This window comes from Erithacus rubecula (genome assembly GCF_903797595.1).
Source record: "Erithacus rubecula genome assembly, chromosome: 11".
Lineage (NCBI taxonomy): Eukaryota > Metazoa > Chordata > Aves > Passeriformes > Muscicapidae > Erithacus > Erithacus rubecula.
The window spans coordinates 18101904-18126528 of NC_136663.1; the positions used below are offsets into that span (position 1 = coordinate 18101904).

The 24625-nt window shown below is 47.2% G+C and overlaps 2 protein-coding genes across 3 annotated transcripts in view; one reads left to right on the plus strand and one right to left on the minus strand.

Annotated features, from left to right (window-relative positions):
- LOC306806381 (uncharacterized protein) overlaps positions 1 to 9162 on the minus strand; it is a 20667-nt gene extending 11505 nt beyond the window's left edge. The window contains exon 1 of the mRNA XM_079315085.1: positions 9139 to 9162. The gene's annotated coding sequence lies outside the window, so the exon portion shown is untranslated. The remainder of the gene's footprint in view (positions 1 to 9138) is intronic.
- A 1927-nt stretch (positions 9163 to 11089) lies between these two features.
- LIMS2 (LIM zinc finger domain containing 2) overlaps positions 11090 to 24625 on the plus strand; it is a 29174-nt gene continuing 15638 nt past the window's right edge. Inside the window, exons 1-4 of one of the 2 annotated variants that reach the window (XM_079315078.1) lie at positions 11090 to 11239; positions 22991 to 23150; positions 24027 to 24093; positions 24401 to 24521. In XM_079315078.1, the coding sequence (XP_079171204.1) occupies positions 11229 to 11239; positions 22991 to 23150; positions 24027 to 24093; positions 24401 to 24521 (359 nt within the window). In that variant the 5' untranslated portion in view covers positions 11090 to 11228. Of the gene's footprint in view, positions 11240 to 15129; positions 15152 to 22990; positions 23151 to 24026; positions 24094 to 24400; positions 24522 to 24625 lie in introns of those variants that run through there. The other variant, XM_079315079.1, reaches the window with a different exon arrangement.

The window sequence follows — 24625 nt, forward strand, 5'->3', positions numbered from 1 at the left end:
ATTCCCCACTGCTCATGAGGCCCCTGCCTCTTTCATCTCAGGCATTTTTCACCAGTTTCACACCAGCAAACATGGAAATGATTCACGTGAGTCTCAGGTTCCTAAGGCACTTGATTTGGAGGTCCCAGGTCTGTGTACAATGCGAGTTGACATTCATTTCTGTACTGTTTATTGCTTCTGTCACATGTTCTTCTTGATGGTTAATTTGGGTCTAGTTACAGTGAAATTCAGCCATGAAGAGACACCTCAAGTCAGATCTCAGGAGCTCTCAATGCAGGCACTCAGGCTAATCCTGAGAGTCATTTCTTCCACGGGGCCATCAGAGATGTGCAGAGGACTGTGGGTGAGCTGAGGCAGCAAGTCAATACTGCACAAGCCCATAGAGGGGAAGAGACTCAACTCTGCAGGGAGATGGCAAATCTCAGTGGCAAGGAAAGGCCATGTTCAGCTGGAAGGATGTCCCTGCAGACCTGAGTGACAGCCATGGGGATCTTGCTTACAGCCCACAGGCTGTCCCATGGCCTGGTTTTGTGATCAAAGAGATGCTGCATCCTTCCCTGAAAGAGACCCACAGCCACACTGACCTGTTTTGCTCAGCTCATGCCAGAGGCCAGAGACCTGGCTGGCAGCTTTGGGGAAGAGGCTGTGGGCTGGGAGCCCAAAGCCCATGGCTCTTTTTTTCTGCTCTGGCATGGAGTTTCCCATTCCATGCATTTTGCATTTCAAAGGGACACTGGATCAATCTCCCAGAGCATGTGGTTGTCATCATGATTTGGAAGAGCTGGGAAAATCCCTGAGCTCCAGGCAAACCTGAGTCACCCAGTGTGGACTTCAGTGGACTGGGTGCCACACACTCAGGCACCCAAGGGATAACAGAGCTCTTGTCCTCCATGTTCTGCTGCCATCAAGGATATTTCCCCACCTTTTATCCCCATTCATGGATCACCTGGTGCTTCTCTGCAATCTCCTGCATTTGCTGTCTCCCAAGGCATGGTCTTTTGGTGAAAGCTCAAGGGCTGTAGTGATTCAGAATACTCCAGATCAATCCCAGAAGGTCTGACTGGAACTCTGGAGGTCTTGTGCTCCTCTCAGCTGCTCTGGGCAGATCAAACTGCCCTGGTTCCTCAGCAGGCTCTGGGCCTTGTCCTGTTGCCTTCTAAGCACTGACACAGCTTAAGAAAGAGGTCACTATCCCTTGTGCAGCTCTCCCAGGCTTGTCCCTTGTCTTCCCCCAGGCAGCCCTGGGATTTCCTTTCTTAGAACTTGTGATTGCTGCCTCTTGCCCTTTGACAGGGCACCTCTGAGGAGAGCTTGGCTTCGTCGTCTCTAGAGAAGCCAGGAGGTGCTGGGAACAGCACACCCTCCACTCCTTGCTCATCTCCACCAGGTTGCTCAAGAGCAATGCCCTCAAATCCCCCCATGCATCAGGGGCTGCAGCCCTTCTATTCTGCCTGGTCCTCTGGCACTGCCTCTCTCCATAAGAGATGCCCAGAACCTCCCTGGTTCCCAGGGGACACCAAATGGGGATAGCAACACAGATGTGGCCTCTGCAGTACCAGGAAAGGGCACCATTCATGGGATGATGAGATCCAAGGCATGGGGGGTGAGATCTACACATGGACAGGGAGGAATTCTCAGGATTAGGGGGGAAAGCTCCCCAGGGGACTTAGAATAGAAGCTTTGTGGGGACTGATTTTCTCTCTCCTATTCAAGCCCCCCTGCCCCAGAAGGGTCCTTGTCACTGGCACGGACATGTCTGACAGTGTTCAGAGGACATTGGGGCAAGGCCCACAGCTTCTAGAGGCAACTGGGAAGTTTGTTCTTTTCAAAGTAGGAGCAGTGGCCTCCCACTGCTCTCTTCCAAACTACATTACCCTGGTCAGGTGTTGCCCTGCATCCCATGGGCTAGGGAGCAGCTACTCAAGGGCAATGCCATTTGGAAAGCTGCAGAAACAGCACATGATTACATGAATGTACACGGGGGTTTGGGAGCAGTAGTAAAAGGTCAGGAAATGCCTCTGACAAAGGCAAAAAATTTGGAGGAACGAGGCTTTGTGCTCTTCTATCCCTGGAATGCCTGAGTCCAGGACATCGTGTGCACTCATTTCCACATCAGTATGATTCAGGTTTGCCTGAAGCTCACGCTGGATTTTCCCAACTCTTCCACATCCCAGTGATTCCCACCTGCTCTGCGAGCCTCATCCAATATCCCTTTGAAGAGTGAGGTAAATTGAATGGACAAAGTGGTGCCTGCCCCAGGAAAAGGAGCCATGAACTATGGGCTCCCTGCCCAAAACCTCTTCCCCAAAGATGCCATCCAGATCCTGGCCTCAGGGCTGGACACACAGAGCAAAGTGGGTCAATTTGTGTGTGAACATGGCTCAATTTGTCTTTCAGAGAGAGACATGTGCATGACTTTGATCACCTTCCTCCGTGCTGATTTCCTTGTTTCCTAGAGGATGCCAACTTCCCAAGCTGAGGCCAGAGCTCTGGTTGTAAAATGCATCAGGACCTTGTTTAGTTTGCAAGGGACACTCGGCTGTGGAGATTCCCTGAGACAGGCACTGCTGCACCTGCTCTTGGCATCTTTCCCTCTAAATAAGAGTATCATGGATTTTCTGGGGAGTGGCCACTCAGTGCACATGAAATTGGATGGGTGGTGGCACTCAAGGACTAGAGAGCTCGATCTCCAACTTGAGTGGTGTCCAACCAGAGATGAGTGTGGATTCTCAGGGTTTGGTGATGGGACCAGGAATATTTAACACCTTCTTGGGAGATATGTGGGGATGGATTGAGTGCATTCTCAGTAGGTTTGTGGATGATTACGAATGATGGTGTTGATACTCTAGAGGAAGGGATGCCATCCAGAGGTGGCTGGACAGGCAGGAGAGGTGGGTCTGTGTAAACCGGATGAAGTTCAAACAGGACAAGTGCCAAGGTCAGGGCAACTCCAAACATGGACACAGGCTAGGCCATGAGTGGAACTGAGAGCAGCCCTGCAAAGACTTGCAGATGGTTGAGATACTGAACAGGCACCTGCGCTGCCTGCTAGCAGCACAGTCCAAAACTTCCAATTCTATTCTGTGTTGCATCCAGAGCTGCGTGGCCAGCAGCTCAGGGGAGGGGATTGTCCCGTTCCACTAGGATCTCATGACACCATAGCTGGGTACTGCGTCCAGCTCTAGGACCCACAGCCCAAGAAACACACGGCCCTGCTGCTGTGGGACCAGAGGAGCCACAAAACCATCGGGAAACTGGAACCATTGCCCTGTGAGGACAGGCTGAAGATAAAAGGCTGGGGTTGTGTGCGAAAGAGAATTCAACCAAGAGACATTTAGTTTAGAAAGACAAGGATAATTGCTTTTGATGTGTAGGCATGGGAGAAGGGCTACAGGTTCAGAACTGATTGTAGGCATATTTAGATTGGATACTGGGAAACAATAATTTTTACTGAGAGGGTTGACAGACTGTCACAGGGTGCCCAGAGAAGTAGAAGCGGTTTCAGGGGGCTGAAGTAGATGATTTTAAGGTCCATTCCATCCCAAATTTCCTCTAAGAGTCATTGCACAATTCTGGGTCGTACAAGTGAGAGAACAGTATTTGAGATGAAAGAGGCAGGGACCTCATGAGCAGTGGGGACTCAGAAGTGGCCACTCCAGGAGTTTGGATGTTTCAGGAACAAGGAATGTTTTGTGGCCCCACAGGGCTCTGGGACACAGCATAAAAGGGCTGCTCTGCTCCAGACCCTGCATCCTGCTCTCTGGCCTCCCTTTCCTCGAGGAACGAGGTAAGCCTGAGTGCGCTCCAGTCCCTCCCTGTGGGCTGAACTGCTGCCATGGAGGCTGCCCGGGTGATCCTTGGGCTGCCTCAGCTGGGCCCTGACACACAACTGTGCAAGGGCTGTCAGCCTTTCCATGCTGGTGCCTGGGACAGCTGGGAAGAGGGGGCTTGGTTCCAGCAGAAGGGGAGCAGGGGGGCTCAGCCACAGGGGGATGTGCCCAGCAGAATTTGCACCTGCCGTGGGGTAACAAAATGTCCCAGTGCATCACAGACACGTGTAACACAGCCATGTGTGCTGTGGGGAGGGGCTGGGAGCAGCCTTGGCACAGGGGCCTTCAAGCCCCTGTGCTGGCTCCTGTTCCTGCAGTGGGGCGGCGTTCCCGTGCCGTGGCACTGGGATGGGCACGAGGAGGGTGGTGGGAGCTGTAGGCCTCAGAGCGTGTTTTGAAGAGCAACCGTGTCCCTGGAGAGAGGTGGGGGACAGAGAGACAGACTGACCCTGGGGCTGCCTGGTGCTCCCTGCTCTGTGTTGCAGCTCTGCCTCCTGCACCCAGAGATGTCTTGCTGCAGACCCTGTCCCCCACGGCCTGCGGCCCCTGTGGCCCAACGCCCTTGCCAGCAGCTGCAGTGAGCCCTGCCTCGCCCGCTGCGCTGACTCCACGGTGTACATCGAGCCTTCGCACCGTGGTGGTGACCATGCCGGGCCCCATCCTCACCTCCTTCCCTCAGAGCACAGCCGTGGGATCCTCTCTGTCAGCTGCTGTGGGCAGCTCCCTCAGCACCGCGGGGGTTTCCCATCTCCTCTGGGGGCTCCCATTGGCCTGGGCGGCTCAGGCCTGTGTCTGCCTTCTCCCGCTGCGGGCAGATCTGCTGAAGCCGCCGCATCTTCCCCTTTGGCCTTGCCTATGGGCCCATCTCCTTCCCTCCCTGCTCCCCCTCACGTCTCCCTTGGTCCCTGTTGTGTGCCATCGCTTTTGCTCCTCCTCATTAAAGCCTTGTGAGCAGCATTGCTGGAGAGTCGTGGTCGTTTGTTGTCCTTCTCCCTCAGCTACCATCTGCTCTGCCAGGAAGGTCCTTCCCCTCCCACGGCAGCAAATGGAGCCCTAATGATGGGGCCGTGCCCAATGTTCATAGGGCTGCTGGAACTGAGTGCAGAGGAAGAGAAAGACATTGTCAAGGAGGAGAGGAAAAGGGAGCCACCGAGGAAAGGATCAAGAAAGGAGTAGTGGACAGGGGTGGGCATACGAGTAATGCCACACAGAGTAACCTGCTGTTACTGTGGGAATGGTGCAACCTAGGGAACAGCTGTCCAGAGGCTGTAGCTCAGTCTCTGTTTGTTTTTCGATGCATCTGCCATTGGAGTTTGAGATTCCCAGGGCAGCCTGCTGTGGCTGAGCCATTTTGAGTGGGTGCTCCCCACCTCAGCTGCTGTGGGATTCATCAGAGAACAGTGCACAAGTGAAGCAGCAGCAGAGTAGAGCTGTGAGTGTGTAAGCATGCAGAGGGAAAGGTTGAGGGAGCAAAAGGACTGAGGTCCCACTGAGATTCGAACTCAGATCACTGGATTCAGAGTCCAGAGTGCTCACCATTACACCATGGGACCTTCTGCACTGGTCACCTCTGGCCCCTGGCCTCAGTCTTGCTCAGCATTATGCCCCCAGCTTATTCTGAGTGTCTCTCAATCACCTTGGACATCTATCACCAAGTGCAACCTTCCTGCAGGGCCTCCAGGCACTTTAATCACACCACCCTTCAGACCAGCACCACAGCTCCTTCTGCAGGCTGCCATGGCCTCTCTTGCAATCACCAGGCTCAAAATCTTGCACAATCTTTTCTTTTCCAATCTGTAACAAGCTCTTTCTGACTCAGAGCACTCCTTGGCAAGTTACCTTCACATAGCAGAAGAAGATGATGATGTCTTCTGCGTCCCAAACTAGTCCAGCTGCATAAGGAATAATGTGAGGGAAATATTGTCCCATTTCTACAAAATGCGAAAGAAGAACTTCTGGTGAACCCTGGAATTTGACTGGAGAGGCAAGGATATGTATAGGTGACACACTGAGGGCTGAGCTTCACTCACTGCCCATGGTGCAGTGCAAGGAGGGCAGAGCCCTCTCTGGGAACTCTGCCTTCTCAGAGGGAATTTGACTGCAAGGCATCTGAGGAGGACACAAGCCAAAATGCTTGCTCAAAACAGTGGTGGAGACAAATCAAGGAGGAGGTGACTCAGACCCTGAGCCCCACTGCAGCCCCAGAATGTTGCCCAGCTGTGGACAATCAAAAAGTTCTCTGTCCACCTGGGTCCAGTGGCTCACCAGCCTGTGGAAGTCCCTGCAGGATGCAGAGCAGCCCCCGCAGTCTGCTTTTGCCAAGGCCCACTTGGGTCAGTCTAGGCTGGGAGGTGCCCCAAGTGCTGTCCAGGAGGTCCAGCTGAGGGGAGCAGGAGCAGCAGCTCCACTGTTCCGTGGGAGAAGAACTTGTGGAGGGAAGAAGCCACGGTGTTCAGGACCAGGAGAAGCCAGGCAGTGTGACGCCAGGCTGAAGAAAAGCTGGTCTGCCTTGGCCAGGAATGCCTGAGCCCTGCTGACCTGCTTGGAAGGCAGTTCTGCCAAGCACTACCCCGCAAGGCTCCTGCAGCAGGCTGCTCCCCACTCCTGCCACCCACAGCCTGAGCTGCTCCTGCTCCTCCAGTGCCCTCCTGCACTGCCACCTCACACCCTGGCCTGGCTTCTGCTTCTCTCACACTGGCTGCCCCCTCCTTCCAGCCCCCTGCACACACCCCACGCTCCAGCTCCTGGCACATGCCTGCGCTCCTCTGGCTCTCACACATGGGCTTGGCAACTTCACACTGCTGGGTGCTCATAATGGAGCCACTCAGAACACAAGTCCTGTTTCACCAGGGAATCCTCCAGGGGCCCCAGGCCTTTCAGGAAACCTCTTCAGTGCCATGGCTACTCTGCAGGATGGAGTACCCTCCGGAATATTCAGCAACAGTGCTGGGGTGCCACCAGCTTCAGAGAGGTTTCAGAGTTGTGGTGGCAGCAGAAACCAGCTGTGTCCTGGGCAGGCCAACCCCTCAAGGTTTTCCATGAGAGACACTGTCTGCAGCACCCTGTGTCTCCTCCACTCCCAACTCTCAGCCACCGCTAGCCAATACAGTGGCCCTTGGGAATACCTGCTTGGCCCTGATCCCGGATCACCCTACAAATGGTCCCAGCAGCAAACAGAGAATGGAGAAAGCTCCCAGGTCTTTGCATCGAGCCCACATGGAGCAGCCTGAGCCTCCTCTGCCCCTGCATAGGCCTGGAGGTGCCCTCCTGTGCCTGAGAAACTGGGGAGTGAGCTGCCTGCAGGGAAGAGAGGAAGACCTGTGTGCCCACAATATGCAGGGCCTTGAGGGGGAAGCTGTGCCTGCTGTGGCACAACTTCATGGCCACCTGTTGGCTGGGCCAGGTGGCAGGGGCAGATGAAGGGGAGAGCCAGGGCCAGGGGTGGCCAGGGAGCTAGAGGTGAGGACAGTAAAAGTTGTTGGTGAGGCAGCATTAGGGAAAGTGTACCCTAGCAGAGGATAGTTTCAATCCATGAACCTCTGAGTTATGGGCCCAGCACATTCCACTGCACCACTTCGTTCCTGCCAGGTTTTAACTATCCCTGCTTCCCACAGCCTGACTGTCAGCCCTTGCTCTCTCCCCTCCTCTCTGTTTGGCCCTGGATACATTTTTGTCATTCCTAGAAAGGCTAAGCTTTCTGAATAAATTGTCTGCAATATTTTAGACCCTTGCCAGCGATACCTGGTTCTGCCCAAAGCCCCTGATGTCTATAATTTTTAAAGTATTTAATATTGCAAGGAAGAAAAACATGAATGGTCAGTCCTGCAAACATCCATCCAGAGATGATCCTTCTTGTGGCGGTCTGAGGGCATGCTGGCAGGTGTCAAAAGCCTTCGTGTGGAATTTATTCCTGTTTACAAAATGCATTGACAGCCTGCTCTAAATTGTCAACCCAAACAAATGTTAATATGGCTCCCCTTCATGCCTTTGAAAATTTGACCAAAGATTTTGCAATTATGTTAAGAATTGAGCATTGTAATATGATACCAATTATGCAACCCCAAATATGGCAAGAAATAGTACAATAAAACTTGTCTTATAGACTTTTTTTCTGCTTTTTTCCAGTTTATTCTGGAAATGGAAGGTCTCTTCTGATGGACATCTGCTTATCTACTGCTCATTTGAAGCACTTCCCCCAATGGCATAGAAACTCATTTTAAAACACAGGTGAAAAACTAAGTGATATGAATCCAAGACTAAAGTATTCAACACTCAATCAACTGCAGCAAAGTGAAGCTTTCTATCCTGGAAAGAAAGTCAAACAAGCAGAACAAAAGAGAACTCTTGTACCAGTACATCACAGCTGGAAAAGGCTCCATAGAAAACACTAGTGTTCTCTATTGTGAAAGGCTTGACTGCACCCATCTCCCTGACTATGGCCCAGGCAGGTCTGATGCTGCTTCTGCTCTGCCCTGATTATTCCTTGATGGAGTTTTTTTAACTCATCAGACAAAATAAAACACTGGTCATCTTTGCAAAGGCAGATAAAAGTGTATTCCTCTGGAAACCTCACAATATGTATTTATGAGCAATCACAATTAGCTCTCTAAAAGCATTAAATAAAAATGCATCAATCATGAGCAAGTACATTGATGTCAGTAATGCTAGTTGGGTGCACGACTGGAAGAAAGAATAGGAACAGACATCTTGGGCTGAGTTAAGATGTTATTCATGGACCATCCGTAACATGACTGCCTGTTCAATCATCATTCACACAGAAGGAGCAACATGTGGAGGTGATACATTCTAGGTCCTTCTTGTTATGATATGCTCATGTTATTTTTCAGTCTACAGGTGATTCCATTTAACCCTTTTACATTATCTAGGAATGGTAAGTAAAAATTGTGTAAATTGCTACATTGAGTATGTGTGGGGCTGGGGACAAGTGCCTTCCTCAGTGCCACCACCAGGGCTCGCATTACAATAACCATACATTGTAACCTGCGGTGCCTGGGTGTGCGTGTTAGGAGCGATATCCCCGCGCAGCCGGCGCGCTGAACAAAGCAAACACCCGCTTCTTGCACTTAGTCTGTCAGCCTGGTTTGGGGTGATTCTGTCTCCCTTTCATCGCTAGAGCCTGGGATTCCTGAAACCTGCTCGTGCTAGTAAAGACCAAGGCAAAGGAGTCATTCAGTGTATCAACTTTTTCCATGTCCTGCATCATCAGGTTCCCCAGCTCATTCATCAATGAGTGCATTTCTGCATGCTCAGACAGAGCAAGAAGATATGAAAAATAATAATTAATTACCTTATGCACTTTTGTCCTATAAACTGCCAGCCAGATGCTTTAGGGGATATATCTGTGTGGCCAGTTAAAACACTTCCACCCACACCCAGGCGTGCACATACATGCACCACACACTGTAGGAATTCTCTGAAGACACAAGCAGAGGCCAGGAGTTCTGGAGGCTCAGGGGAGGATGATGGAGCAACTGTTCACAGCTATGACAAAAGAAACCAAAATATCTCAATACGAAAGGAAACTGCAGGTGTTGTTTTATTTTGACAAAAGAGCGAAAACTAGAACAACCAGTTGTACTTCTAGAAATGCAGAGCTAGAACAAAGCAAAACTAATTTTAGGGTTATGCTCACATAGCTTGTGTATTTAGGAGGGTGGAAGCTTGCCAGGCCCCGTAGCATGATGGGCTGGATGAATTGAGCACATAAATGTCCAACCACACAGCTGCAGCCCCTGATATGTTAGGGACACTTCTGCCTGCCTGAATCCTGTAAGTGGACCATTCCTCAAAAGAACTGTGGCCTAGAGACAGCCCACACTGGAGCAGGTTTATCCTGAAGGACTGCTGCCCCAGAGAGGATCTACACAGGAGCAGGGGGAAAATAGGAGGAACAAGAAACAACAAAGGCAAACTGTTATGAAATGGCCACAACCCCCCACTGGGCAGTGAAGGGAAGAGATAAAAGTTTCAGGAGTGAATCATAGAATCCTTTAGGTTCCAAATAACCTTTAAGATCTTCAAGTCCAACCATTAATCCAGCACTGCCAAGTAAGTCATGCCCCCAAGTGTCACATCAACACATCTTTTAAATCCCTCCACACAAGGTGACTGTCCTGTGCAGCCCGTGCATGACAACCCTTTCTTTCAATGAAGAATTCTTTGCAAATATCCAATCTAAAACTCCCCTGGCACAGCTTGAGGCCACTTGCTCTTCTCCTATTGCTTGATGCTTGGGAGAAAAGCCCAACCCCTACCTGGCTACATCAGGAAGTTGTGGAAAGTAGGAAGATCCCCCTAAGCCTCCTTTTCTCCAGGCTGAGCCTCCCTTCATTGGTCCTGGTGCTCCAGACCCTTCACACCTCCATTCCCTTCCCTCAACCTGCTCCAGCCCCTCAATGTCTCTCTTGTCATGAGAGGCCAAAAACTGACCCCAGGATTGGAGGTGTGGCCTCCCCAGTACCCAGTGACAGTCACTGCCCTGGTCCTGCTGGACACACTGTGGCTGGTACAGACCAGGTGCCATTGGTCTTCTCGCCCACCTGGACACACCTGGGCTTATGTTCACCTGTTGACAGCCAGCATCCCCAAGTCCTTCCCCTCCAGCCCCTTTCCAGCCACTCTGCCCCAGACCAGAGTGTTCCAAGCACTTGGTGTGACATGAGCACAGGACCCAGCAATTCACCTTGTTGACCCTCAAACCACTGGCCTCAGCTCATCAGTCTGGCCTGTTCAGATCCCTCTGCAGGAGCCTTCCCATCCTCCAGCAGATACACACTACCCCCAATTGTGTCTGCAAATTTACTGAAGGTGCACTCAATCTCCTCGTCCAGACCACTTTCTAGAAGACTTCCAGACCTGTCTTCAGCACCCAGCGCCACTTCCCCTGGCCGCGGGGGGTGTGTGCAGGGATGAGCAGCCCTCAGCAGAGGCTGGGAGCGCGGCTGCTTTGACCTCAGGCACAAAGTCACGGCAGTGCGGTGTGTGTGACTGCTCACCAGCAGCGGCTCGCCCAGCGCTGCCCCTGCACCCCACACCCATAGCGGCTGCCATGCGTCCACTACCAGGGGGGGCGAAGCAGCTCCGGCGGCAAGACAGGGGCAAATACCATGCCTGTCTGTCTCTGTGTGTGTCGGTGCAGCCTCCCCCCTCCTTCCGCTGCGCCGCCTCGCTATTCCGTATTTTTTTCCCTTTATAGGAAAAGTATGCGCAGGTCCGGGGGGGCTGCCCTGAGTCACCGAGGGCTGCGTGCCCGCCCCCGCCGCAGGGGCCGCGGCCGGGCCGGGGCGGGGTCAGCGCTGCCCGCCGGGCCCTCAGCGCTGCGGCCGAGCCGCGTGTCCCGGCCCGCAGCCCCTCGGCCTCGGAGCGGGGCTCGCCGCCATGACGGGCAGGTGAGGCCGGGCACGCGGGGACGGGCGGGGGTCGGGGCCGTGCCGTGTCGGGACCAGCTCCTTCTCGCCCTGGGTAACGCCGTCAGGGCCTGCTGGGAAGGGTCGGGGAGAAGGCTTTGCTGCCGTGAGGCTCGGGCGGAGCTGCTCCGCTGTGCCTGAGCCGTGCCCGGGGACACGGCGAAGGGCAGAGCTGGGCAGAGCGGGGCAGGATCAGCTGTAGGTGCGGGCAGTGCCGGAGCAGCTGTGGGTGCTGGAGCAGCTGTGGGTGCGGGCAGTGCCGGAGCAGCTGTGGGTGCTGGAGCAGCTGTGGGTGCTGGGGCAGTGCCGGAGCAGCTGTGGGTGCTGGGGCAGCTGTGGGTGCTGGAGCAGCTGTGGGTGCTGGGGCAGCTGTGGGTGCGGGCAGTGCCGGAGCAGCTGTGGGTGCTGGGGCAGCTGTGGGTGCTGGGGCAGTGCCGGAGCAGCTGTGGGTGCTGGTGCAGCTGTGGGTGCTGGGCAGTGCCGGAGCAGCTGTGGGTGCTGGGGCAGCTGTGGGTGCTGGAGCAGCTGTGGTGCTGGGGCAGCTGTGGGTGCTGGAGGCAGCTGTGGGTGCTTGGGGCAGCTGTGGGTGCTGGAGCAGCTGTGGGTGCTGGAGCAGCTGTGGGTGCTGGGGCAGCTGTGGGTGCTGGGGCAGTGCTGGAGCAGCTGTGGGTGCTGGGGCAGCTGTGGGTGCTGGAGCAGCTGTGGGTGCTGGGGCAGCTGTGGGTGCTGGAGCAGCTGTGGGTGCTGGAGCAGCTGTGGGTGCTGGAGCAGCTGTGGGTGCTGGGGCAGTGCTGGAGCAGCTGTGGGTGCTGGAGCAGCTGTGGGTGCTGGAGCAGCTGTGGGTGCTGGGGCAGCTGTGGGTGCTGGAGCAGCTGTGGGTGCTGGAGCAGCTGTGGGTGCTGGGGCGGTGCTGGAGCAGCTGTGGGTGCTGGGGCAGTGCTGGAGCAGCTGTGGGTGCTGGGGCAGCTGTGGGTGCTGGGGCAGCTGTGGGTGCTGGAGCAGCTGTGGGTGCTGGGGCAGTGCTGGAGCAGCAGCCGGCTCTCTCTGGTCACTTGGCGTGACCCAGGCCGGCCGGCTGCGCCCGGCGCTCTCCCCACCGCTGCCCTGCCAGGGCCCTTCTCCCTGATCTACACGCAGCCCCTCTGCCCACAGAGTCACTGCTGGCCTTGCAGTTAACATGTTCCAGAAGCTGTTTGAATCTGGAACTTGATTCTCCTCTCATGCTGTCTGACAGTGGAGAACGCTGTGAAGCAACTTGACAGTTGCAAATGAGGAGCGGTGAAGGCATTTCCTGGCATTTTGCGAGGGTTTGCACGAGTGCTTAAATGTCACTTTTTTGTCCCGTCAAATAAAGCCCAAACATTATAAGCAGTTCATGAAAATAAACTTGCTTTTGTGAAATGTCTTGGAGATGAGAAGCACAAAGAAGTAATACTACAATTAGCAAGGTGCCGTTTTTAGGATACTCATCCTCATGAATCCTGCTATCTTTAACACTGAAGCATTGTTCTTCATTATTAGGAATACCGAGATGGATTCAGAGCACTTTGTGTATGAGTATCCACTTTCCTTTTGTGTCAATTCTTGATGTTTGTATTATGCAGCTTTTCCTGATTATGTGAAGTGGACCCTGATTAGTGAGTTCTTTGGTATGGGAGCCTGCTGAATAATTGTGTATACTTATCTATGATTTGGGAAAGTATTATTTTTGGTCTCTGTGATGGCAAATTGATGCTCTTGTGTGATTATACATGCCCAAAACTCTTCAGGGTTCTTGCCTTTAACGGTCCCGTTTTTTTATTTTTCTGACACGTGAAACAGGTGTGTATTTGCAAGTTTATGTTCATTTTCTTACAGCTAGAGGAAGACTCAGGTGCCTTAAATGTTGACAGGTCATGGGTGCCCATCCAGCTCTTAAACAGAGAAAGGATGGTGAGGACTTGGAAAGAACTGTGACTGTATGAACCCAGCAGATTTTATTTTTTCAGAAGTGTGGCATGGTGCTGTTTGGAATGACAGGCTTACCTTGGCTGAAGTCACTCAGTTGGGCAGTGGGAAATGCTGGTGGACCGTAATCCTTGTCTTCTCTCCATGTTTCCTCTGAAAATTGCCTGTTAAAGTTCAACATTATTCATTGGAAGCTCTGACATGGACAATTCCAGGGTAGCTGAGACACTGCAGTGTGCAGTTCAAAGTGATGCAGGATTCTGTTCCCTTTTCCTTGGGTTTACTTCAGAGGGCTGTTCAAATGAGCAGGCCTTGGCTTTAGCTGGTGAAAAGTGAATATGGGTGTTTTTTAAAGTTTTCAGAAATGTTTGTCCTGGGAAGTTTGTCAGCTACAAACATTTCTAAAATTCTGTCTGCTGTGGTTCCCAGGAATGGACAATTAACTGTTCTATCCAAGTTGTCACAGCTGTAACTGTGCTGGCTGTTTCCTTGTTAATAGCATTATCCATTTTAGGGTAGTAGTTTCCCAGCAAAGCATTACAGCGTCTGTGTAACGTTGCACTGCTCAGCACCTTGCCTGGCTGATGCCATTGACAAGCAGTTCAGTTGTTTGTTTTTCAGGCTGGGACAGACTCCTACAGCATTGGAAAGAATTCAGCATTGAGAATGTTCTTCCTTAGCTACAGGTCACTCTGCTGGGTGGTACCCAGATGTTGTTCCATGTTTGTTATCTGGTAGTTCTTCATGTCTGCTGACATTATGTACTCAGATCTTCTCCAGCTTTTGGGACATGGGATTTTCAGGGTTCTGGGAGATGAACTGCTTCACCACTGGAGCATCCCCACAATATCCATCAGTGGGAACCTTCCTGAACCAGGAACGGGACATAAATGTCCCTTGAAACTGTCGACACAGTAAAAAACTTCAGGGATTTGATTTATTGATTTTTAGCATTAGGGAAAAATATAAGTTCATGAAAAAGAAGTGTACATCTTTCTCCTTGTGTACTCGTAGTAAAAAATTAATAAAATTAGCTGACTATTTAGCAAATGAAATGCAAGTCTTAAACATATCACTAGTTACATTTTTACAGTGTAAAGATTGTATTTTACTAGAGAAAACTGATAACTAGATAATCGGATTTTAGAAGTAATATTTGTGACTGCCAGGTCTGGGCTGGGCTTTTGGGGAAATAGAGGAGGAGAGGCACTTCCCTGACCTGCTGGCCACACTCTTTAGTTTTATGAGGTTACATGTTGTTTTAATGACATTTAAAAACAAATTCTGTATTAGAGATGTTAGAGTGTTAGATGTAAAAACAGTATGTTTCTTAGCAGTCTTTCAGTGATTTTATATACAGTTGGTGTGATTTTTGGAGCATTTAGAAGTTAACTATGATACTTCCTTAACAATAGGAAAGGGAAAACTGCTTCTAGAATTGTATTTGATATATTTAGCCCATCTGTTCATTTTACTTTTGCCTTTTTGAGTATTGTTGGAGTTTGGGGTGGGGTTGATTATTTTTGTTTGGTTAGCTGGATTTTGTTGTTTTATCTTTCTTTGTCTTGTGATGGGTTTATTCTTAAGAAAGAGGATCTGTGAATGACCAGTGAGCAAAACTTTGTCAAATGCCCAAAGTAGAAACTCAACAAGAATGAGAGTTTCCTTTAAGACTTTGCATTAAATTAATTTCTAAAGGCAACACAAAACAGCCCAGGCACTTTTCACTTTTGGGTTTTCTAACTAACACCACAGTAGCAAAGCCCAAGGAAAAAAATATTTCCTAAGTGCATGTTTCAGAGCATAATTATCTTCATAAGACATTTTTGTTATCACTATACTTGGTCAAATTGGGATCTGGATACGCCTATGTACTTCCTGTAGTCAACAAAAGAAGAGCAGCTGCATTTACAGATATGCTTATTGATTGTTCCTAATCCTGTGAAGGTAAGAAATAACAGTATACTTTTTTGAATTAGGCTAGCTGGTTAGATGCTTTCTTAATTCAGTAGAGAGATGCTGCTGCTTTACATGAAGCAGTTGGAAATAAAATGGTTTGAAAGAGGAGGGAGTATAAAGGACAATATTACAAAAGGTTCTTGATGCTGAGTAGACAGTACCTGCATTAAATAAGAGGTATCTTATCTCTGAGTTAGAAGCAGCTGTTTCTGCTCTTCTGGGTTGAAAATGTGGTTTTAATCTTAATCTTTAAATCTAAATTTGCTTTCTAGATAGGAAGGTCCTTAGTCTGTTCTGGGGCCATGGAGGTGCTCTTCTGAGGAAGAACCTGAAAATGTCTGAAAGAAATGTGGCTGCTTTCTTCTCTGCTTTGGCCCAGAAAGTAACCACCTGTAAGAGTTTGGTATCAACCCTGTCTTAAAAGCAATCTATCAAGATGGAAAGAAAAAAACAAATCTGTGCATTTTCACTCTTTATGTGTAAGGTGGCGAGAGAGGAGTGAGTGAGTTTGTGTTGTAGGATGGCAAGACAGGATGTTTGCTGTTGAGATTTGGGTTGGTTTTTTTTTTTTCTTTAATCCTCCCATCTTGTCTTTTGAAGGAGAGTCATAGTTTCAGTGGAAGAGTGATTATTTGAAAACCAGTAGAATCATGTCATGTAAGTCAGGTAAAAGCTTAAGGGTTTGAGAGAAAAGGGGGGATTTTGTCAGATTGCTTAAGGATGAGGGAGATTAATGTTGTGGTGATTTAATATTTTGCTTCATGCTAGAAGTAAAAAGGTGATTTAATCTTACATTTTAAAAATTGTTTATTGCTCTAAAATTTCAAAAGTCAGCAGAGACACCCAGTATGGAGGACATTTTTCTTTATTCCATTTATATTCTAAAATAGAAATGGCTAAACTACACTCACAGTCTGAAAGAAATGGTAGTGGCAGATTGCTGTCAGGTCAGGAGCTGAAACTCCTAAGGAAATGTGGGGTGCATTGTGGATTTTAAGGTTGCTGATTTGTGATTTTAAAAGTATGTTATTTTTTATTCATGCCTGTTCTACTGGGCCCTAGTACACCCTTCTGTTTTTCTTTAAGTGTCAGAAAGGATTCATGCTCGTTAATATTTATTTAGAACTCATGAAGTCATCAGTCCTCTCATTTTTCTTCCTCTGTAGCTTGCCAAGCTGTATTTCATGCTCATGCCACAAAAATCCTTTTTCCTTTTTCTTTTTCCTTTTTCCTTCCTTTACAATTTACTAAAAATGACTCTTGAGGTATTTTTCACGGTATGCTTGAAGGCCAGAGGGCTCTGGAGGCTGGAATGCCAAGCATGTTCTTCCTCCCTGCTTCCTCTGCTGTGTGGGACTGCTGCCGGCAGAGCTGAAGTCTCTGCTACCTTGTTTCTTGGAATGTGCTTTGTCCAAATGGAAGGAACAGCTCTGTTGTTTCCTTAGGACATGGTGTGGTACGGCAGCCTGCTGGGAAGCCCTTGGAGATGCCAGGCTCAGATACTGAGCTGCAATGACCTTCAGTGTTTGCTGTCAAGAGCTCTAGTAATCTGCTTTGCCTTTCTGCATTTCTCTGTGCTTTGATCAGAATGTTTTCGTGATTTAAGTGTCTTAATTACTTTTATGTCACTTTTGACATTTATACGGATGCATTCTGCAAGGCTAGGAAAGAACGAGGTGCTGATGTAGCCCCTAGCGTGCTGCATTAAGTAGACAATTACTAGAGGCATACAGGAAGGAGGTTGTCGGATCTTTAAGAATATGGCAAAATGGCAGACAGGTTGTAAGAAATAGTGCTTGGTCGGGTGTCTTTGCATCCTGCTGTCCTCTTCTGAAATGCAAACGCAACTCCCCAAAGGAAGGTGACTCACTGGTCGCGGCGCTGCTGGTGCGGCCGCAGCGGTGTCCCCGCGTTCCGCTGCAGAGGGCCCTGGTGCCATGGCCGGCCTGCGGCTCCGGGGGCTGGCGGCCTCCAGGCTTTACCTGCGGCGGCACCATCGGCTCAGCGGCGCAGGGACTGGCACGGCGCCTGGCATTCCTGGGTATGTCTCCGAGGTGAAGGGAATGGCACTGCTAAAGCTTTTCCCAGGATTTGATACATTTTCGGTTCTGGTGGTGGGGCTGCTTTATTTAAAGTGAGAATTGTTAGCGCAGAGCCAGAGGGGATGAGATCTGTTTGTTTTCCTTTTCAAGTAGATTAAGAAGGAAAGGGCTTTCCTGATGAGAATGCTTTCAGTTTTTAACAATAACAGGAAAGCAGCAATGGAGAACCTTTCCCATTTTGAGCTCTGTGCTAGGCTGTTCAGAACCAGCATTATGCTTGTGTTGGTTTTGCATGGCCTGGTTTTTGGTAGTGGGGGGGCCACAGGAGCTGCTAGAAGCTTCCACCATGTCTGGCAAAGCTGATCCCTCATGGCTCTGAAGATGCACATGGCCGAGGCTGGGTCAATTAGAACTATTGGGAGCGCCTCTGTGATAACATATTTAAGAAGAAAATCAAAGCCAGAGCTTCTTAAATCTGTCCGGACAATTCCATTGCTTGATATGGTCATTACTTTTTCCATGCTTCGCATTAAAATTTTACTTCTGAATTTTCATTAGTTAAATTTGTTCAGTAGGTAAAGTAACAGGTGTTAAATAAAACTTAGTTTCTTGTGTTTTCGGAGAACTGTGAGCTGCAGCAGCAATATGGGATTTGAAGTCTGTGTCACTGGAGAGAGCAGTGAGCATCCAGGAGAATCCAGGAGAGGTGATTTTCTAGCAGTCAGGAGTTGTGAATTTGAAACTTCTTTTAGCAGGAAGTAGGCCTGATGCTTACCTGGAGATGAGGAATTAGTTTGTTCTCTCAATATAAATTGTGTATCCCTCACTAAAACCCTAATTTTCCTGCTCTTTTCCTTTTACTCAATAGCTTAGTTAGTGATTTTTTTATTTTTCCTGCACAAAGCTGTGAGTGTGAATGTATGAGAATGTAATGAGGAGGGGGGCTAACAGGGTAGTGGAGCAAATGGTGATACCATTGAATGGAGACAGTGCTGTTCCAGAAAAGTGAAAGCATGGAAGAGACCTGTGAGAGGAAACAAAAGCACAGAAAAAGCAGATGTACAGGTGAATTGAGTTCCTTTTTCACATCATAGTTCTTGAAGCAAAGTGAGCGTAGAGCCAATATATTTTGGTTTTATTGAGCAGGTAACAGTGCTGAAAATTTTAATCCCTTTGAGATTTTCTCTCCTGAATTGTTGTATTTTATCCATGGGTTTTGAGCTAGTGATAATTTTTGCTTTTCCCTCCTGATAGACCCTTTCTTCAGGCAAAGGAGAGTAATCCAACCGTAATGCTGCTGCTAGTTGGTGATAATTGACAAATACTGTGGGGAATGATTTGTGTTGTCAGTGCTGGTAAACAAACATCACATTTAAACTCCTTTGAGATAGTGGAAGTGGAGAAAGATTTAATGTGCCTAAGCAGCTTTTTGTCAAATAGACATTCTGGATGAAGTGGTACATGCTTGATAATAAAAGGGTTGTTTTCTTGTGTAAGAAGGATAATTTATTTAAAACCTGTACATTTCTTTATGTTGTTGATATTTGCTTGGGCTGATTGAAAACTTCTAACTGTGTCTCTTTTTAAGTAATTGGTCCTGGTTTGCTGGAACTAAGTATGTCTTGGTGTTGAGAGGGAATCCCAAATATCCCTAGCATAGAATTTTTTTCTGTGTGAATACCAAGAGACTTTTACTGCTGCTGCTGCTCTCAAAGGTCTGCCTGATTTCATCTTCCTGCAGGTCAGCCATGCCAACATTGTACTCAGCTGCAGTATGTGCTATTTTTTTTTTTTTTTTTTAATTTTTAAAACCCCTCCAGTTTCTGCTAATTGGTAGCCCCAAGGAGAGATTGTTTTTTTCCATATTGTGACCATAAGTTGCATTTGTACGTTTTTCTTAGTTTTGATTATTCTTGTGTTCTAAATAAGAAAGAAAAATGTTCATTTCACTGAGTTTGGGGACTACATGATCACAGAAGATATACTGAGAGAAACACTATTCATTTCTTACTTAGCCAGTGGAAAAATATTTAGCATGAACTGGAAATTCAATGCAAGCATAAGAAGAAATGCTGAAAATGTTAAGTTATGCACATAGTTTACAAACGCACAACAAATCATACATTGAACCAAATGGGAATTAGTATTTCCAACATTTTATGACAAGTTTAATAATAACATCACGAAAGCAGTTAATTCAGTTTGGGAAAGTTGTCCAGATAAGTCAATTGCAGTAAAGAGATTTTGGAACAATAAGGGTAGTTAAGGGCTGTTTTTCAGCACTAGTTCATTAATTGACACCCTTCCTCTTTTTTTTGTCTTTGCATTAGTCATTGTCTGTGAAATTAATCATAGAGTCTGGTATTGTCCCAGCAGATTTCATTTGTATCTTTGTCAACACTGAGGACCTGAAGTCACTAATTCTCAGCTGTGCTCTGGGGGTGGGAACCAGCCCCTCTCCTGAAGTGCTCTCATTTTTATCTTGCTGCTGACATCTGTGACACACACAAAATACGTTTTTAGTGTTCCCCAGCATAGGTGTTGCTCTCTGGTGGGATTTGGATAATGCCCTGAGTTCTTGTATCTCAAAGTATTGTTTTTCTTTTGGGTCACCATTAAAGCAATTCTTCATTCAACATTGTGATGAAGGAGAACTCCATTTGATACTAAAACCAAAAAGCTTTAGAAACCAATTAAAGAAAACTTCGGGGTTTTTTCTTTTTTTGACTGTGATTTTCTGACAGAAGCACTTCTCACTCATTTTGTCTTGCAGTCCCATTTAAGATTATGAAATCTGCAAATGTGATGGTGGAGGCTGGAGCTACTATTCTGATCTCTTAGCAGTAAAATTATTATATTTGGTTCTTTTTCCTTAATCTGTCACCAGTCATTTGCAAAAAAATGTTTTTAAACTGAGGTAATATTGGCTTCAGTGTCAGAACCAGGTAAAATGCTTTCAAATACTCCAATAGTGTTTGCACCTGTGGCACAGACTGGGTCTCCTAGATAATGTCCACTTCTTTTAAAGAAGGATTTTTTTTTTCTCTTTTTTGTTTATTTTTTTTCCCGTTTGAGACCTATGCTGATACTTTATAGTAAATACTTCTGAGAAGTCAAACCATGGGAAATCTAGTTATAATGGTAAAAACATAATTTCTGTAAATCAGGTACTTTATCAAAGATAATTTGTTAAAGATAGAGTATATAATGATGAACGATTGGGAAAACCATTGTCTGTATGCTGGTATTTTTGGGGTTTGTGCAGGACAGGATAACTTCAGGATGCTGATCTCATTGTGTTTTAACAGCCTTTCCTGTCTTTGTGTCACCAGCTTATTGTTAAAACAGAGGAAGATTCTTTATTTTACTGAATAGCAAAAAATCAGTGAGCCAACAGAATAGAAGAAGCACTCTTTACTGGGGACTGTCCTTTGTGGGAAAGATTTAAGTGTAAATATCTGATGAGTGGCATGGCAAGTCAAACTTTTGTGGTTACTCCTGGTACTGCTATCAAAAGTGCAGAAGTGCTTTTCCAGCAGTATAGTAAACTGAATCATAAAATTGCTCTGAATTAGCACAGTGCTCCCTCTCCTTCCAGCTTTGCTTCATTTTAGCTTTAAGCTAGTTGAAAAAATGCTTGGTTTTGTATAAGTAAGAGGGTACACAGGGGTGTGTACTTGGGAAATTAAGAACTTGGCAAATGTTAATGCAGTGTCACATCTTTAGGGCAATGCTGAAGTGGCAAATTGTAGCTTGAGTGCAAAACAATAAAATGTCATAAGTGAAAACTGATGCAGAATTATAGAGCAAGGATGCAAAACTCTTGCTATGGATTGTCAGAGCTACAGCTGCTGGTTTGCTTTGCAGGAGATAAATTGGTCAGGAGCTTATGTGGTTCAGTTAACTCCTGGTAGTCTGGCTCTTCCCAAAAATTTCAGTTGAGTTTTATCCGAGACAGAGAGCTGAATTATTTTTTGTACTGGTTCTTTCATTTATATTTTCCTGGGCTGGTAGTGTCTCTCATCTGCATAATGAGTCACACTCATTAGCTCATTTGCATGGACAGCTCAGACTGTATCATAATCATCTTTCTTATGCCTTTGAGGAAATCTTGTCAGCAGCACATCACAAGGGAGTCCCTGTGTCGTCATTATCTTTCTTGCCAAGACAACCCTGGGCCTTGTGTGGAGTGTCTGGTGTGAAGTATCACAGCTATGCTGTGTTTCTTGTAGGAATGTGGTGTGCAGCCATGTTGGTGGCTTTGGTTTTTGTGAAATGCCCTTGGGGAGGTGCTCTGGTCTAGCAGAGTTCACTCTGCTGTTGATATTGGCACTGGTGGGTCCCTTTATAGAAAGAAAATTAGGATTTTTAAACATGTTGATTTCATATTTATAAAGAAAAAACCCAACAAACACAACATAAGGTGGTGCCTTGCTGTTCGTATTTAGAATGTAATACTTGCTGGTTTGCCTGGTTTTGTTTTTTTTCCCAGAGGAAATTTTTCACTATGATAACATCAGTCTATCAATCTTGGCTGTTGGCTAGCTCAAGTCTTAGAATTTAGGAACTGAATTTTTCAACAGGGAAAAAGTATGTGAAGGGAGGATTATGCTTTCAAGTCCTGGTACAGATTTGTGTGGTGTAGCTGGAAAACTACCACTGGTGACTGAAAACCGAGCTGATTAGGTGTTGGCTTTGCTGCAAACACTGATGTTTTTGTGCTGACCTATTCCCTTGGTGCTGCGTTAGGATAAAAAACATTTCTTTAACCTATGATCTCTAGTTTATGAAATTACAGGATTTCCTCTTGTCCATAATTCCAGTCCTTGTCTGTTTTTTTTACATATCCTTTGCATTGCAAGAAGGAAACAAGTTGTAACAAACTTTTGCTAAATTGGTTCTCCATTCTTGAAACTATTGTGGTCTCTCTGGGTTTTTGCCTCCCTTGGAATTGCAGTGGTAGAAAGTCTGTTTTTACAGAGGGGTCTCTCTAGGTCACAGCAGTATGCAGAGAGGGGACACTCGGCTCAGCTCAGCCAGCTGGAATGCAGGGCTGGTTGTGTTACCTCAGCAGTGTGAGGCTGCTCCCTGCTCATTCCAGTTGTGCTCAGGGCATGAAGCCCTGGAATACAGACAGTGGCCTGGTTTTGAGGGGAATGTTGCTGACCAGAGGAAGGAGAATTTTCTGCTCCTGGATAAGCTTATTGAATTACTGTTCACCATAAAGAGATGGGAAGAGTAGTATGTTGGGTTGCTGAGTAACACTAACAATGGAAAAGCAGTTCAGAGTAACTTTGAAACTAAAAGAAAGAAAAAAATACCTTGTAAAGCAAGCTGTCTTTTATTTTGTTCATTTGAACTAATTTGTCAGGACAGGGGCCTGTAGAGGAGGAAGTGCTTTGTTACTGCTGGCCATGAGGGGAGAGTGCAGTGGGTTATTAGTGCTTATTACACATCAGAAAATCCACATCCTGAGGCCAGAAGGCCCAAGAAGTCAGGATCATTGGATTTGCTGCTCTCCAAACTGCTGGTTTGTGAAAAATTTGGGATATTTGCTATGAGCTGTTAGCAGGATGATGTAATGGGGTGAAATATTGTGAAATAGCCAAAAGTGCTCAATAGGTACATCTGCTACTTGACCTCATCTGCCACATATGAGCTATTCTTAACTGATGTCAGTGACTCATTGACTCATTGATCTTTTTTTTTTTTTCCATGTAAAAGGCAGTTTAAAGCAGCTGGGCTGCTGTGTTTATAAATGTCCTTGCTCCATTCTTTATTGCAGTAATATGTCTGATGCTCTGGCGAATGCCGTGTGTGAGCGCTGCCAGGCGCGGTTCGATCCTGCCGAGAGGATTGTCAACAGCAACGGGGAGCTCTACCACGAGCACTGCTTTGTCTGTGCTCAGTGCTTTCGGCAGTTCCCAGAGGGACTCTTCTATGAGGTGAGTTCTCAGACTGGTTGGAAGAGAAGAGAAATAGCTGTGGTAAAATGCAAGGAATTCTCATGTTTCTTGCATGGTCAATTTCTTAGTCCTAAACATTTGTTGCCATTTTTTGGAGGTGATTTCTACTTAATTTCTCTTTTATTCTCATGTGTTCCTTCAGTAATAGCAAAAGCTGCTCTTTGGGTAAGACGCATTTCAAAAAGTAAATAAAAAGTGTTTTGTTAATCATCACAGAATCACAAAATGGTTTGAGTTGGAAGAGACCTTGCAAATCATCACATTCCAAACCCTATCAGGGCCACTTTCCACTGGGCCAAGTTGCTCAAAGCACTGTCCAACCTGGCCTTAATATTTCATTAGACATAAGTGATTTTTTGTCTTTATTTTTAGACATACTGTACCAAACTGTTCTAGTGAACCCATTTAAAAGCTAGGTTGAGTTTTTTTACAGAATATGCACAAGCATGTATTTTGAATAACACATTGCTTTAAACTTGCTGTATTTTATTTTGACGTGAGTTTTAGCCTTGTGTAGGAGGAGTAGTTCTAAACTAAACTAAAGCAAAAATGAAATTAAAGGCAGCTGTAGGAAAAGGATTGAGGTGTTCAGAATTTTTACTGTCTTGTAGCTATTTACTGTCTTGTAGCTATTAATTTAGCTGAATTTAGCAAATTCACCATGAGACTGAAGCTATATGTAGATATTTCTTTAAAGGGAACCTTTAGGAGTTGAACAGGTATGTAGGGGGCTAGAACTGGAAAACTTGACTGACCTTGACTAAATGGTCATATCAATGGAAAATCATGCTGAACTGTCAAGATGTAGAAGTAGTTCAGTTATTCATGAGGGCTTCTCTCTTGTTTTGTTTGCAGTTTGAAGGTAGGAAGTACTGTGAGCATGACTTCCAGATGCTGTTTGCTCCTTGCTGCGGCGAGTGTGGTAAGAAGCAGCAAATATCAGCACCAGAGCTTAACAACTGCAGGGGTGTGCAAACCTTGCAGCATTGCTGTGACACCCAGCCTTGGGTGGGGATTGTTGGGGTCATTTTAAGAAGTCAGGAGCTCTGGGTGGGAGCAAAGCATGGTGCCAGCAGTGATTTTGGGTTATCCTGGTTGTGGGAATAATTGGGGTTGTTTTCAAAGTTAGACAGTAATAGAAATTATGGAATGAAAGTGGAAGGACTATGAAGGACCATAGATTTTGATAAGACTGTTTTCTGCATTCATCTCATGCTTTCCTTTTGCAGGTGAGTTCATTACTGGGCGTGTTATCAAGGCAATGAACAACAACTGGCACCCAGAGTGCTTCCGCTGTGAGCTCTGCGATGTAACCCTTGCTGACCTGGGTTTTGTGAAGAATGCTGGCAGGTGAGATGGAGCAGAAAGTTTTATCAATGTGTTATTGATACAGCTGTGAATGCTGAAGGTGGTCACTTTTACACTGAGAAGGAAAGTTTGAAAAGGTACAAAAA